General features: G+C 47.4%; 1 protein-coding gene across 4 annotated transcripts in view; it reads left to right on the top strand.

The window, feature by feature from the left end:
- Positions 1 to 15,755, top strand: part of TP63 (tumor protein p63) — a 99,682-nt gene that overhangs the window by 17,148 nt on the left and 66,779 nt on the right. For 3 of the 4 annotated variants that reach the window (XM_066325974.1, XM_066325975.1, XM_066325976.1), the window contains exons 1-2: positions 1,753 to 1,917; positions 2,709 to 2,841. In XM_066325974.1, the coding sequence (XP_066182071.1) occupies positions 1,844 to 1,917; positions 2,709 to 2,841 (207 nt within the window). In that variant the 5' untranslated portion in view covers positions 1,753 to 1,843. Of the gene's footprint in view, positions 1 to 1,752; positions 1,918 to 2,708; positions 2,842 to 15,755 lie in introns of those variants that run through there. The other variant, XM_066325977.1, reaches the window with a different exon arrangement.

Consider the following 15,755-nt stretch of genomic DNA (forward strand, 5'->3'; position numbering starts at 1 on the left):
AGTCATTTCAGGTGCTTTGTGGGATAACTGCAGTTCTCAGAGGATTTGTGATTATTTTTTTCACACGTAGCGTGGGCATGTGCTCCCATCTGTGAGGCAGAGCTATTACCCGTGCACTTCTGCATTTCATTTTTGTTTCTGGCTGTTCATGAACTTTTAAATTATGCTGGAGGGTTTTTTCCTAATCACAAAAGGGATGAAGAACTGAAGTGATGCTTTTGCCTATTTCAAGGCACTGGCTCCAGGAAGCATTTAAGCCAATTTGATTTCCTTTAGCATAGAATAGCAGCCTGCTCTTTTCTAAAAGCCTGCAGTTCTGTGGACAGCAGAGATGAGGAAAGCCCAGCTTTTTGCAGACCGGAGTGATCCTCAAAATGAAAGAGGCTATGAAAAAACAGTAAAGAGAGCTAGATGAGTCTCTGACAGCAGCCAGAGGTAAATACTTCAGGAAAAGTGGAGTAAAAGCACTATAGTGTGATCCTCCCTCTGAAGCACTCTTTCTTAATTTTGGCAGCTTAATAGATTAGGGTCCTCCATGCAATTTGTTTATACCTTTGTGCTAATCAGGACCAATATGTGCCAAACCAAATGTTAGTTTAATTCTCTTTGGGATCCGGATATAATCTTGGCTCCTGCCGTGGACATTCCCCTGGCAGAGAATGTGGTCGTTCACTTGCATTGTGCTGAAATACCTCCCATATGGAAATTTTGCAGGATGCCCCCAACCCTGTAGCAGGAAAGGTGGTCACCTGCCTCATACTCTGAAGTTGAACTGAGAATTTTTGTCAACTGCAAATATACTGGAGAAATTTCTCCCACCCTCTTTACATCCCTGCAGCCGTCAAGTGTTTTGACATGGGTGTAAAAGCTGCAGTGTTTGAATTTAGAAATTGGCCAGTGGGATGAGAATGTGCAGCTGTGGAAGGCACGAGTGCTCCAGCTCTGTCACTGCTCCTCTTGGGCCCACCTATTTCTGTGAGGCTTGTAGGAGCTTAAGGGGATAAAAATGGCCAAGGTAATTAGCAGATCTGGTGGAAATCAGTTGGTTTGCCTCAGAAATTGGTGGAGGTGAGAAGGCAGTAGACAAGTAGATAAAATCTGAGTGACTGAACTGATTTCCATGGAAAAGAAAAAAAATATTATATTATTATTATTCAAATTTTAAAAACGAAAATACAACCAAAACTCCCAAAACAAACAAAAAAACCCAACCCAATACTTGGTTCAAGAGCTCAGCTGCAGTGTCTGGGTGCAGAAGTCACCTAAATCATTCAAAGGTATGCCATTTATGCCATTTAGACAGGCAAACAGCCTGGGACAGTGGAATCCCACATTGCTTAGCTGCTTCACCCACTGCAAAGACTACCTGCCTCATATGGGAAATTGATTGTTTGGAGGGAAATAGAAAGTGCTTTGGATATTTTCCCCCCACTCTGGGATTCTTATGACACAGCATCCCAGTGGACTCTGAGAGGTATTTCATTTACTGGGAAGGGTGGCCAAATTCTCTCCCATCTAAATACAGCATCTGCAGCAGTGTGGAATGTGTGTAGTACAGCTGTGAATGTCTCAGGCATTCAGCGTGTCTCCTTTTTCACACAATAGCTTCTATTTAGGGGTTTTCATCAAGCTGGACTTATGCACTCAACATGTCTTTCTGTGTTTTTCTTTTTGTGTGGTGTTGTTTTGTAATTTTTTTGGTTGGGTTTTTTTGTTGTTTGTGTTTTTTTTCTTTTTTTTTTTTCTTTTCTTTTTCTTTTTTTTTCTTTTTTGCTTTTGTTTTTTAAGGTTTGTAGAAACTCCGAGCCCCTTCTCCTGGAAGGAGAGTTACTACCGATCAGCCATGTCCCAGAGCTCTCAGCCCAGGGAATTCCTCAGCCCAGAGGTAATCCAGCATATCTGGGACTTCCTGGAACAGTAAGTAGCCCTTATGTGGAACATATGGAAGGTGTTTTAGGACAGGATGTCTCTATAATAAGCTGCTCAGGGGAGTGGTGCTGGGGAGTTTGGAATCTTCTGTACTTGTTGATTAGATATGGATGTGATGGTTGGTTGTGTCAGTCTGTGGTGGCTGACAGCTCTTGAGCTCTCCAGAGGTCCTACACCAGGCTGTGGGGACCAAGTGCAGTGGTCAGCAGTGACACTGATTCTCTGCCAGGCCTCTGGTGGCTGAGCTGGCTGCTCCTAAGGCTCATGGCTGGCACTTCCCCTCAGGAAATGGGCTCATGGCTCTGTGTCAAGGCTGCTTGTTTTCCCCTTGCTGATGCCAGGGAGGGAGAGGAGGTGGAGATGGCACAGAGTTCACCCTGTCAAGTCCATAGACTGAAAGAAAACTGACTCTGTTCCCATTCCTGACTTGTCCTGACTGATGCTGAAACAATCACTGCTATAAATCCTCCATGAGTTCTGACTTTCAGTGCTTTCACTCATCTGCTCCTGCCTCAGAGCAACTGAAATGTCCCTCTGGACCCTGTCCCATTCAGGGGCTGCTGTACTACAGTGTCACCACTGTAGACATAGTTCCTCAGTTACTGAGTTGTTCCTCAGTAATTCTTTACCTGATTAGTTGCTCCTCAGTGATCCTTACTTTGTCATGAGACTGGCTTGTGGTTATGCTGAGGTCGTGGGCACAGGGGAAGGGAAGGAAGGTGGGGTGGTGGAAGACAGATTTTTGGCCACTTTTAACTTTATTGCTGTGTTCTTTCCAGGCCAATATGCTCGGTTCAGCCAATCGATTTAAACTTCATTGATGGCCCATCTGAGGATGGCTCCACAAACAAAATTGAGATCAGCATGGATTGTGTCCGGGTGCAGGACACTGAGCTGAATGACCCAATGTGGGTGAGTAATGAGAAACTTCCTTAACCATTGGGGGCAGAAGGGGAGTTTTTGCAGGAGCTGTTCCAGCTGCATTGCCCCAGGGCCATCTTCCCACCTTGGCTGGCTTCTCACCTGCTCTTCTCCTGCAGCAGCAGTGGCTGGAGAGAGGGATGAGGCAGCTAAACTGGCAGGAGAGCTGAGGGGCCTCTTGCACAGGCTACTCAACCATCCCTGCACTCTCCCTGCTTAAGAGCAAGTTTGACCTCAGGGTTAAAATAATTTGGATTCTGGGCACAGTTACAATTTTGCTGACCAAAGCCAGAAGTTCTTCACTGGTTTGTCTTCTCTTGAGGGTCATATATGGATGAAAACTTGTTTTCAGACCGTGGTTGGGTTCTTTTCGCCTCCTGTTTCTTCAGACTAGACAGTGTTTGTAATGACTCTTGGCCATGGGTGTCTCAGGGATATGGCTCAAGACTGGAATGCAGATGAGGCACTGGTGGTTGCTGGTTCATTGCCTTTGGCACTAACAGACTGGCTCTTCCTTAGCACTAGCTCTTCTGAAGAAGCCAGGTGCTTTTTTTGCAGGCTGGAGCAGGAGGTGTTTCAGGAGTTTGAGTTGCTCATGCCCTGTTTCTGTTCTTCCTGGGTTTTGTATACTTTGGGGTAAAAAGAAAGTGTAGTTTGAAATTTGTGTTGGTATCTGTAAATTTTCTTGTTGTATTGTTTCCACCCCGAGAACTTGTTTTCGTTTAGTTCCCTGGCTGATCAACCACAATTTTTCATGTGCCCATTGATGGTGTGTTGGCAGTCTGTGTCCTGGGAGTGTTGGTGACCTGGAGGATTGTGTCTGCACGGAAGGAGCACCTGGGTTTTTCTTGCTGCAGTCCCTGGTGACAGGAGGTTTGGCCTGTCAGTGCTGCACTGGTGTGACTGCTGGCAAGGCTGCAGTGCTCTTCCTTTTCTGTGAAGGTTGTGAAGGGTTAAAAAGCAAAGGGTGCAAGCTCCCATCAGTATCTAGATCTTGGCTTTTCCCACCATTTTAGCACAGCTCCAGTGAAATGGTGTCTCTTCAGTAGTCCAAAAGATTCGCCATGTTTACAGCGGATTCTGATTTTCAGTGTTGACTGTAATGGTCTGTTTGTTTTTTGGAGGACACAGCTCAATCCCCAACAGTTTAAAGATCATTAGCAGTAACTTTTCTCCTTCCATGCTCAAATCTGGATTTGTGGCATTGAGCACAAGCTCACCTCCCCATATCCTGTTCCTCCAAGCTGTCTGCAGAGCACCGTGCTGGCTGTTGGGCTCTGAACAGTGAGTTCAGAGTCTGTCAGTGGTGCAGTGAAACATGAATGGAAAGTCCCTTCCCCTTGTTGTGAGTGCTGCTGCCTGGGAAGAGGACAAGAAGCTTTCTCTATGCAATTACTGCTTGCTGATGATGGTTTGAGCCCAGCCTTGCAGGAGGCATTTCTGGAGAGGCCAGGCTGCAGGGTGACTTCTTTTTAAGCAGTGTTTTTCACTGACGTGACAAGCTGAAGGGGAGCGGGGAAATTCCATCCCATCCTCACCCATACCATAAAGGCAGCAGCCTGGAGTACATTAATGTATGTACATTAATAAATGTTCCAGTTTGTCTTCAGTGGAAGACAGCACCTTCTCTCAGTTGAATGCTGGACAAAAGCCTTCACAAAGCAAAATATGCATTGCAAACCTGTGCAAACAGCCCGTCTTTTAAAATGAGGAAAGCTCTTTTTACTCCCCTTACCACCACCACCACCTCCCTATAAATTTGCAAACATCCCTGACAGGTGACAACTCCCCTTGCAGAGAAGTCTGTGTTTGCTTTGCTGTTTCTGGGGCTCGCAGCGGCTGCAGCTTTCATTGGCAGAGAATGTGTAGCCTGGGGCAAGGTGTTTGCTTTAATCTGAAATACCTTACAACTCTCTTCCCCTCCAGCTTCGCTTTTCCTTTGGATGGCTTCGGGGCATGAGCTTCCCTTGCACCTGTCTCTCCTGTAACCTCAGCCATGTCACTTCTAGACACGAGGTGCTGCACGCAGCTGATTGCAGCAAAGGGTTGAAGAGGGCAGATAAACACAAAGGAATGCAGCAGGAACAGAGGGGCCCTGGGAGATGAGCACTGAGATCAAGACAGAGTGCTTTATAGTATTACATTTGTCTTAGAAGAGCAAGGCCAGTTTGTCTCCAAAATGCATCACCATGTGAGATTTAAATGGGTGCAGAGCAATTAAGAGAGGTTTATTTCAAAGCAATTGTCCTTGTGTGGACTTAAAAGCAGTTTCAATCAGCTTTTAAAATAACCTCTGCATCTTCTTGCAATTTATGGCTGAAAAATGAAACTTGCAGTCTTAAAAGCTGTCCATCCTTGAGCCTAAGGATTGTTTTGGTGAAATCTGTGATTTTTATTTATGTTTCTTTAATATTATTTGACTTTTGGGGGTACAAGTACTTGTTCACAACAGAACTAGTAGTGGGAAAGGAGCTGCAGTGCTTGAAGGAACTGTCCCACAAGTGGGCTGGGAAATGAGCACAAGTCCTGCCCTGCTGAATACCCATCAGTTGTGTTCATTGGCTTAAAAATGCAGCTCTCTGGGGAGAAATCTGGGGAAGAAGATTGGGTGACACAGAAACCCCTCTTGTCTGGGCTATAGCCCTGTCTCTTGCTGAGACCTTGCAGTTCTCACGCACTTGTTTTAAGGAAGAAATAATCTTCCTGTGCCTGTGAGAGAAACTGGTGATCTGCACTGCCTTAGCTTGAAAAGATCTGGAGAGGGTCAGGAAGAGGTTTTTGGGTCTGGTATAACGTTAGACAGTCTGCAGCCTTCGCCAGCCTCGTGCCTTGTGACTGGCTCTTTCACAATGTCCTGGGTGGCCCGTCCTTTCCCCTGGTGTGAACCACAGGCAGACTGGGAAACCCCAGCAAAGATCTGCCTTTTTTGCATAACTGGAGAGAAGGGCTGGTGGTCCCTGTGGGTGTGGAGAGCATTTACTCTGTGCCATGGCCCTGGTGTGGGAAGGAGCTGCGGATGGCCAGGAAGGTAAGCTGCATGTGTGTTCTTGTGGGCCTCCTGCCATTCTTTAGTGTGCCAAAGAAGGTGGTTCCCAGCCTCTCCTGTGGTCAAGGATGTGTCCAGCAGCCGTGGGATGATGTGTAGTTCCCTGCATTCAGGATGAACACTGATTGCAAAGCCTGTATCCTGCAGTGCTAGAAATCAGGTAATGTTACAGCAGTTTTATATTTGTGTCTGACTGGTTAAATGCCCTGGGACATCAGGGAGGAGAGGTCTGGAGATCTCTCTGTAGGAGTGGGTGTGTGGAAGTGCAATAAAACCCCTGCATTGTCCTGGAGCCCTCTTAGCACTGTCAGCCTGCTCTACCAGGTGCAAAATTTCTTTCTTTTACTGTCTCTCAAAAGTCCTGTAAACTGCTCACTGACACTAAGAGATGCTGGTCTGGACCCAAACAAAGCTGCTTTGAGCTAAGGATCTCAGCAAGAGGATCCTAGTAATTGTGTTATTTGAGGGGATTTGCAGAGCCTGTAAGTCTTCTGCCACCAGCATCCCTCCCAGCAGTGTGGCTAGGGCCCCGGGGACCTTGTTGGCAGGAGCTGGAGTGCTGTCCCCAGGGATGGTGCAGCCTCCATCCCCCTCCTCCTGTACATACCTTGCTGTCATGCCCCTGAGGGAGCCGTCCTCCCGCAGCCCCTTGCCTAACCAGTTCAGCGGAATGCCTGCTCCCCAGACACTGCCGTGGTCAGAGTTTTCTTAACCTGGATCCATCCCTCCCTATAAAAGGCAGAGAAAATTCCTTGCCTTTTTTTTTTGTTGTTGTTGTTGTTTGGTTGGTTTTTAAAAATTTATTTATTCTCCCTCACCTTCTGTAAATAATCATGGGGATTTGCTCTGAGTGTGGCTTGATTAAGCAGTGCTGAGCAGCCTGTGGGGTGGGTTTCTGCCCTGGGGATGGTGGAGTGTGTGGGGTTGTGTTTGGTTATACAGCTTTATGGGTTGTGGATGTCCTAAGCCTGGTAACTACAAAAATTTTGGAAGTACAACATGTGTTTCATAGTTTTAAAACTGAGAGCTTCAGCTCTGTGGCTCTGCTGTTCTCCTTTGTGCATAGAGGTGGAGGTAACAGTAGGCTGTAGGATAGATAGACTGGATGCATCTTGTGTAAGAAGTGGAGGTGTTCAGGCTCTCAGCCTCAGTCCTTTTACCAATGACACATCTCAGAGTTGGTATTTGATGCTTCCCAATGGAAACAAGAAACCTTTCCCATATTTAATCTGCTGCAGGCTCATGAAAGAGCTATCAAACCACCTTGTAGAGGATACACTCCCAGGCTGCAGCCCAGCGGGCTGTAGAGGAGCTGTTCTAGCCCAAGGTGGGTGCTGGTTGTCTTGTGTGTGCTCTCAGCACCATGTAAATCAGTAATTCACATTTGATGGCCATGCACTGAATTCCTGGTCCACATCACGTGGGAGCTGTAGTCAGGATCAACTGTGCATCTGATGGACAAAAAGCTCCCTCTCTCTAGTCCTGCACAACTGTTGCATCCTATCCAACGCTTTAATATTAAAACACAGGCTCCAAACTCTGTTAATTGCTCCTTAAAAGTGTTTTTCTGGGTCAGGAGAAGAGAACTCTGCTTGTTGCCAGGAAAGGGCTGAAGAAGCAGATGCAAGCTGGTTATGGGGTGATGGAACTGTGGGATAGGAAGGCTGTCCCTGTGTACCCACAGCAGGGTGGGGAGCTGATGTGGTGAGCAGTGCAGGGACTGACTAACACGTGATGTGTGCTGCCACGGGCTCTGGCAGCTGCCACAGCCCTGTGTTTTGTTGGGAAATGGTTTTGCACCTGGAGGATGAGGCTGATTTGACAAGGAGATGCAGCGCAGTGGCTTGTGTGGCTGTCCGTTTCCATGCCTGAGTATTCCAGGTCTGACCATAGAAAAGAAGGAAGGAAGGACTTTGTACAGCACAGGGATGTGATCAAAGCTTTTATTACTGTCTGGGTTTTGTTTGAGAGAGCTTGAGGCTTGCCAAGTTTCTCTTCTTTGTGGTTATTTATTCGTTCCATAGCTGTGCAAAGAAAGTTGAGATTATGCAAAGACATTTCCATAATGAGCAAAGGCATTATTCTATTGGAAGCTTCCCTCCAGCACCTCTCCTGTTTGCAGTTGAACTCAGAAGCTCTCCTAATTTAGGCTTGGCTTTGTAAGCCTGCTGGATGTTTAATCTTCTGCCGTGTAGGTCCCTCCAAAAGATCTAATCATCACATTTAGGGCTGCAGATCCAAATCTAGAAATGGTCAGTTCTTTCAGATCAGAATGAATGTAAAGAATGTATCTGTATGTTCAAATCAAAGTCTTAAGACTTTTCTTGTGTGTACCAGGGTTCTAAAGACATGTTTATGTTTCTGTCAAATTTTTCCCTAGCTCCCTTTCCTGTGCTCTTTGGCTCTAGTTCTGGCTGCAGACCAGGGATGGCTGCATTTCTTGTCAGCCAGTTGATGAGTAGTATCCTTACACTGAGTGTTTTGTTTTTAATGTCACTTCCCAGGATTCTCAATGCTATTGAAGAAAACTAATGGGTGAACTGTCCACTGTGTGATCAATTTGGAAGCATATTTAAAATTCCTGTAAATATTTCTTCCCTTTCAGCATCTTGCTGTACATTCATCTTGGGAAGGAATAAACTAATTTTAAGCTGAAAAGCATAAACCTGCAGGGAGAGCAGTGAAATGTGGTGTTTCAGGAGGTGTGGCTTTAACTCTCCAACTCTACTGCTATGAGCACCTGCCGTGGAAGAGTGTGGTAATTGGAGTCCTGTCCTCTGCCTTTATGCAAATGCCTCCAAACAAAAGAAACTTCAGAAAACATCTTCCTCAAGCAGCTAGGCCTGCCTCCAAAGGTTTCCATGGTGCTACACGTGCTCCTTAAGCAAGTATGGAGCAATAATGCATTACTGCTTATTTTACATCTTTAAAAGGTCTGCACAAACACTTAATTAAAAAGCATCTTGATCTTGAAACAATAGATTGTAGACACTTTGGCCTCTGGAGCAAGTTTAAGGCTTATGCTGTCTTGATGGGAACTTCACTTACTGTTTCTATCTAGTTGATAGGATCCTCTTTTTTTCCCCCAAAATTCACCTTCCTCTGGATGTTTTGTTTGTTTTTGTTGGGTTATGTTTTAATTCTAAACTAAATTGTTTGAAGAAGGAAAGTAAGGTCCTTTTCTCTTGTTACCTGGAAGGGTGATGAATTGAGCTGTCCATATCCAGCCAAATGAAAACTTTGTGGAGCTTTATGGTACCCCTGTTTGTGAGGTGAGGTGGGTAGGGGATGGGAAGCACCTCAGAGTGCTGTTTCAAGCTGCAGAGCTGACCATGCCAGGGAGGGGTTTCTCCTTCCAGACTAAGACAAACCTGGAGTGCAGCCCTGGGAGTGTCCTGCTCCCCTTCCTTGTCCAGCACAGCCACAGTGTCTGTGCTGCAGCCAGCTGTGGGGTGTAGCTTTTGTTTTAAAAGTTCTGTCTTGAATTAATTTGGATTCTTGCTTTGAAGAGAGTTTTAGGCATCCAAAGTCTCACTATATATGTTGCTTTGTGGTTCTGCAGATCCTGCCCACAGTCCTCTTAATGACTATTATTTTTTTCCTCCAATATTTCACGAGGAGACTTCTGGACTAGGTAATGTTTTCTACTGAATGTCTCTACCATCTGCTTTCCACCTCACTGTCACTGATTTGATAGCACTGAAATTAATGAGGGAGTGAATTGTCAGGCAATCACAAAAAATTAAATCTGTCTCTGTGAAGTGTAGATTTAAGGAGTGGTTTGTGGCCTGGGTTCGTTTGCTCACTGCTGACTGAACTGTCTCTAATCAGCAGCTGAATTTGCAGAGATTAATGAAAGATCAAAGGAGTTTTCAGTAACAAATATAACTGTCACTCTAAAAGCGTGGACTTCTATCTCCAGCCAGTTTAAACAGAAAGAAAAGGTATCCTGAAGCAGTTTTATTTCTCCTTGAGAGCATGGATGGGTATGGTGGACCTCATGGTGATGTCCAGATTGGATTAAAATTACACAAGTCTGAAACAAAAGTGATCAGTCTTCTGGGGAAGACCAGCACTGCAAAGTGCAGCATTTCTTCATAGGAAAAGGGGGATAAACAGGCTTCCAGGCTTCCTGCCTGGGCAATATCGGATAACAGTGATGTGTTAACAGGAGAAGTGTGAATGGCCATGGGTTGCAGGGTCAGGGTGGAACCAGGCATTTGGAAGGCTCTTCTCCAATTATTGCAAGCTGGTAACTTTCTCTTAAATACTGGAGTATTGTAAAAGGGCTTGGGTGGGAGGGAGCTGGCAGCAGAGCAGAGGCCGGTTGGAAAGAGCTGCTGTGATTGTGCCTTTATAAACAGCTGTGCATTTCATGAGACCCGTCTGTAGTTTATATAAGATAAGGAAAGAACAACACTTTCGCCTCAGCTGCTTGTGCAAGAGCAGCCCTGGTCTGTCAACAGTTACTCCTTTCTCTAACTGAAAACAAAAGCCCTGTAATCTGTTGCTGTCTCCCTTTCCCTGGCTAGAGTGCTTGGTCTTGGGCGTGCAGGTTTGTGCCATGGCCCTGTCCTGTCTCCAGCTGGAGGGATGGGGCTGTTTATGCCATTTAGGAGCAATTTTCATGGATCTTATTATGTAACTTCCTCTCTTAACTTTCGAAAAACGTTTTCTACATATGGGAGTTTGGGAGTGGGCAATCACGCTGTGCTGAGCATCCAAAGATCCTCATGAGGCAAAAATGTAGTTTGAATGTTGAGGGTTGTTACTCCAACCAAAGAGCTGCCCTGGTTTGAACTCCCAGAGTCCCCTGGACACATCTACATGCATGAGCGTCTACTGATCTGTGGGTTTGCATTCATCAGTGCAAAAGTGTCTGCTGGCTCGTAGTTTTGCAGGCTTATGTGCTGCCTTGCCAAAATACCTCTGTCCAGATTGGTTTTACATCTTAGCTTTCATAGTGAAAGCAATTTTCTTTAAAAAGAATCTTTAGGGTACAGTAAAAATGGGAAAATTAGATAAAATGAGCAGCAGGAATAAGCAGAAAGGCTTTTTGATAAATGATCTGTATGCTTTGTCTGCCTCCTATGTCATACACCAGATGTGGTAGGTGAGTCGGTGCTGGCACTTCGGTGGGAATGACCCTTGATGGGTTTTCGCTTGTGCAGACAGTGGGGAAGGCGTGGGGACCTTGCATCACCTTGGCTGGAGAGCTGCATCTCTCCGGAGGAGTGGAGGAGTGTCTTGCTCTCATTAAATGGAGCTCGGCAGCCGGAGGGCAGAGGCCCCAGGGGCTGCGTGCGCCCTTCCTAAACCAATATTGCACAGCGGTTGTGAAGGGAACTGGTTTTGTTTCACAATTCCTTTCCACCTTCCCTCTCCCTGCTCCCCCACCGTGTAGCGTTATCTCTTGACACGATGCCATTACCTCTCTAATTAGCCCTCGGGGTGTTCTGGAGGAGATAAGGAGACTGTAGGAGCTCAAATAAGCAGCGTGCGCAGATGTTTACCCAGGGTCGGAGGGCAGGGCTGTTGTGACAGGCGATTGCCTTGGGAAGGAGAAGCCGACCTGCACCATGGGCAGAGCTGGGCTCTCCTCCTGCCTTTGGCAAGTCCGGCTGTTTACCCATTGCTTCCAAAATGTGCAGAGAAACGCAGTTAGGAGTCCTTGGAAGAAGAGATTGATCCTCCCTGCTAAACACTTGCACACGAGGCATGTTTCTAATGTTAAGGTTCATACATTTGAGTGCATTTCAAAGGAATTTCCAAAGGGCTGTCCCTGGGTCAGTGGTGAGGAAACCAGGAGGTTCAAATTTGTGCTCCCAGGTGCAGCAGAGAGGTTACTCTGAGAGCTGGAGGTGCCCGGTCCCTCTCTTGTGTATGTTTCGTGTGGTGCTGGGATGCACACAAGGCTGTAGCCAGTCAGCAGCAAGTCGGATGCTGCCTTTTATACCTCATCTCTTTATTTGTTCTGTCTTGCCATATATGGTTGGATTGAAAGCAAAAAAAAAAGAGGAAAGTCCCTGTTTCAGGGACCACATTGTTTTTCCCTCTCTTCCTTGTGGTTTGAGCAATGATCAGCTCTGTGTGAGTTTTCAAGAAGGCAGGTTGATTTTTGCTTTTTCAAGTTTTTTTCTTGTTGCTCTTTAACCTGGCTTCCTGCTATCACAGGGTACACATCTGTCCCTAGAAGATAGGCACTGGGAAGCCTGTCAAAGCCAATTGGCAGAAGCTTGTTTTCTGAGCATTCAGCAGTTATTCAGACGTAACAGAAAAAAAAATCCAGCAAAAACTATGTTCTATTTTTTCCCTCCTCCTTCTGTTATCTCAGTCCTAATTTGTAAACATTGCTGAGTTGAGTGAATGTCACAGTCTGTGGTGACGCAGTCAATCCAGATGCTATTTTTATATGAGTGGAGAGGTCTGAGCAGATTTTTTTTTATTTGATCTGCAGGAAATTCTGCATGAACTGCCTAACACGCAGGCAGGTGTGCATGCACACCCCCCCCCCCCCCCTTTACAAGAAATTACACAATCTCCAATTAACACTGCAGTTGTGGTAATGACATTTTTAATCGTCACAATTTTGCGCACTTGCCTTGCGACCAGGGAGAGTTATTGAGAACTTGCCTGTGAACTTGCCTCACTTACTGGTGAGAGGAGCTGGGATGAACCGTGTAACAACATGGGGAAAGAGCATTCAAACAAAGACTCTGAATCAGCAGTTTGACTTGGCTGACAGCTCATTTTGGAAACCTAAGGGTCTTGTTTGCTTTTTATTTTGTTCTTCAGCATACCAGCAGGAGCCACAAAGCATTGCCAGAAGCTTTCTAGAATATCTGAGTCAGACCTGGGAGGGTTGCAGCTGAAACTTTCAAATCTAACTAGTAATTATTATTTTTAGTTTCCTACAGTATTGGAGGTAAATTACTTTGAGGAGACTTCCTTTCCTGAGGCAGAGCTACATTTTTAATTTCAATCCAGCTAAGCATCCAGAGCATAAGTGCCAGGCTTTTCTCTTGACGCTTTGTTTTCAACTTTATTCTTTTTCTCTTTGGGGTGGGGGAGACTTGTTGGACTCCAAAAACAGAGTTTTAAACTTTGTTCATCTGGCCTCAGCATGAAGTAATTCTTATTAATGTGTGAAAGGAGGGCCTTTGCCTGAATCTGTTTGCTCTTTCTGATTAGGCTAATTGGTATGATAAGGCATAATCTCTGTTTACAAAGATAGTCTTGCTATGACTTTAGACCATTACAGTTGTTGATTCCCTTGGAGAGCTGTCCAGAAGGCTCAGACAAATTATTACCATCACTGTCCCACAGCTGAAAAGTGAATGTGCAGTGTGAGAAGGTTGGGGGTCCCTTTTGCTTTTATGACTCAGCCATTTAAGCATATGATATTTCAAGAAATCAGAGAGAATCCCAAAGAGATGCTGCCTGGCTGGCATTAGGTTGCTGGAGGCTCATCTCTATGAAAGTTTTGGAGAGAATCAAATGAGGGTCTGGGAACTTCTCTTCCTCATGATAAGGTAGAAAGGTTCAATCTTTACTTTTCACTTGTGCCACTGATGCCAGTGTGAATGGCCAAGGCATGGCACCAGCCTGTGAGACAGACCATCTTATGAGGAGAGTGCGTTTAGATCTGAAGCCAGTGAAGCAAAGTTTGGGTCCCTGGGGTGATGAGAGGGACGCATTTGGGCTGCAGCAGCATTGGTGTGTGCAGTGTCTGGTGCCTGCTTTGTTACCTACTGCCACCCCTGCTGGCCTGGTGGTGTCCTCCTTTGTGTCCCTTGTGGTTGATGGATTTGCAAAAAGCCACTTGTCCAGCATCTGCTTCAAGGGGACTGCACAGGGTAATGCATCTGAAACTCTGAGCCAGGTCGGGTCTGTGTGTACAGAGGGCAGGGATTTGTGCTGACATGTCAATTTATTCATGCTATATACACCTCTCCTTGTGTTTGACATGCAGATCTCTTTGGATAAACTTCCACATATCTCTCTGTATCTGGGTGTTGCTTCACCCACAGCCACCTCCAGCCACCTGTGGGGCAGAAGATGGCAGATACCTCACACAACAATGCTGCATTAATGACCTGGAAAAGAAGGATCTTCTGAGTTTCATAGCACAGCTGAGAGAGGTTTTTACAATGACCTGCAGAGGTTGGGAGATTTATGTATGTACCTTCTCCAGCTTTCTGCTTCCCCTCCATAGTTTTTGCACTCACGGGCCAGTATCAAAAACTTGACTGTATCTAGGGATCAAAATGATCATCTGAGCACAGCATAACTGTTCTGTCACTGTTAGACAACAGAAAATCCATGGGTGACATGAATTCTTGCTCCATGCCCAGCTCTGTGTGAGCTCTGCAGTGGTGCTGCAAAGTGCCCCGTTTGGCTAACGGTGCTGTGGCTGCTCCCTGCAAACTCTACCTGCATCTCCAGATTAGCCCTGGTGTGGCTTTTTGGCTTGTGCCCATTTCGGGTGAGATCAGATAGGTACATTGGGCACAGGCCCTGGTCTAAGGTGGTGCTAGGGAAGATGGAGAGGAGGGCAAGGGGCTGTGGCAGTGGTGTGTTGAGCTGTTCCTGTGATGTGGCAAACTGGCTGTGTGCTCGGCAGCTCTTGCTGGTGGCTCAGGAGCACTGAAGGTGTGTGTGGCCCCGACCTGAGCTGGGATATTGCTGGTGGTGGTAGGTGGGGAGGGCTCCGTGCTCCTCTCTGCAGCCTGCTCTCGGAAGTGCGTCCTTGCACTGTGCTCGGTGAGGAGGACTCGGGAAGGTGCACTGGAAATGATTCCAACCTTTTGCTTGCACCCCGCAGCTCCGGTGAGCTGTGCGTGCAGGGTGAGGGCTGCATCAGCCCCCCGCTTCTTGTGGCAAGGGGCTCCTGCGGGGGAAGGGGGACATTGCAGTCCTCTGCTCTGTGTTTGTTCTCGTTTCGTTTCCTGCCTGAAGATGGTTTTGCCGCGTCTTATTAGTGGCAGCCTTAGGAATGTGCTGCCTGCTCCAGTCTGGAATAGGCCGGTGAGCTCGCCGTGTCCTTTAATTTGCAGAGCTGCCGTGTGCCGGGAAGCAGCCCCGGAGCCGCCGGCCCCCTGAGCGGCCCGGCCCAGCCCGGCCCAGCCCGGCCCGTTTGCGTGTCCCGTGAGCCCGGGTCCCTCCCTGCGAGCCCCGGGGTTAAATGATGCCCGCGGCGAGGCGTGGCAGGAGCGGCGGCAGCTGCGGGGCACAGCGGGGACGTGCTGAGGCCGTGTGTGGGTGGCAGCCCTGCCCAGGACCCTCGTCCCTCCCTGCGGAGCCCCATGGCCGGGACGTTCGGTGTTCCCTGGCAGCGCTGGCAGTCCGTGCTCTGCGTTCCGGCAGAGCCCTCAAATAAAGTTCGGAGCGCTGTCAGGAGGCTGGGCGGGCTGGGCCGCGCTCTGATCTGGATGTTTGGTTTCCTCTCTCCCCCCTCCCCAGCCCTTTGGAAAGGTGTTCTGTTTCTCCTGGCTCGGTGGCGCTTCGGCAGCAGCTGCCTTTTGTTCTGCCGTGCGTCCATCCCGCTGGCCCGGCCGGTCCCCGCGGGGGCGCGGGGTGCCGCCGGCGCTGCGCTGACCTCGCTCCCCCGGCACCCTCCGGGGGCTCCCTGGGCGACACCAGGACAGGACAGGGGCTCTGTCTGCCTGTCCGGAGTGAAATCACAGTGGGGATCTCTCCTGCAGATCTCGGCTAAGTGCTCTTCCTAGCTTTCGAAAAGTTTGCCGTGGGCATCCTGTCCGCGGTTTTTACTGAGCGGCGCCCAAAAACTTCTCCTATATATTAATTCAACACCGTGAGTTCCTTCGGACGAGTTGGGTTTTTTTTACTTGATTTTTTA

This window comes from Sylvia atricapilla, chromosome 10 (genome assembly GCF_009819655.1).
Source record: "Sylvia atricapilla isolate bSylAtr1 chromosome 10, bSylAtr1.pri, whole genome shotgun sequence".
NCBI lineage: Eukaryota > Metazoa > Chordata > Aves > Passeriformes > Sylviidae > Sylvia > Sylvia atricapilla.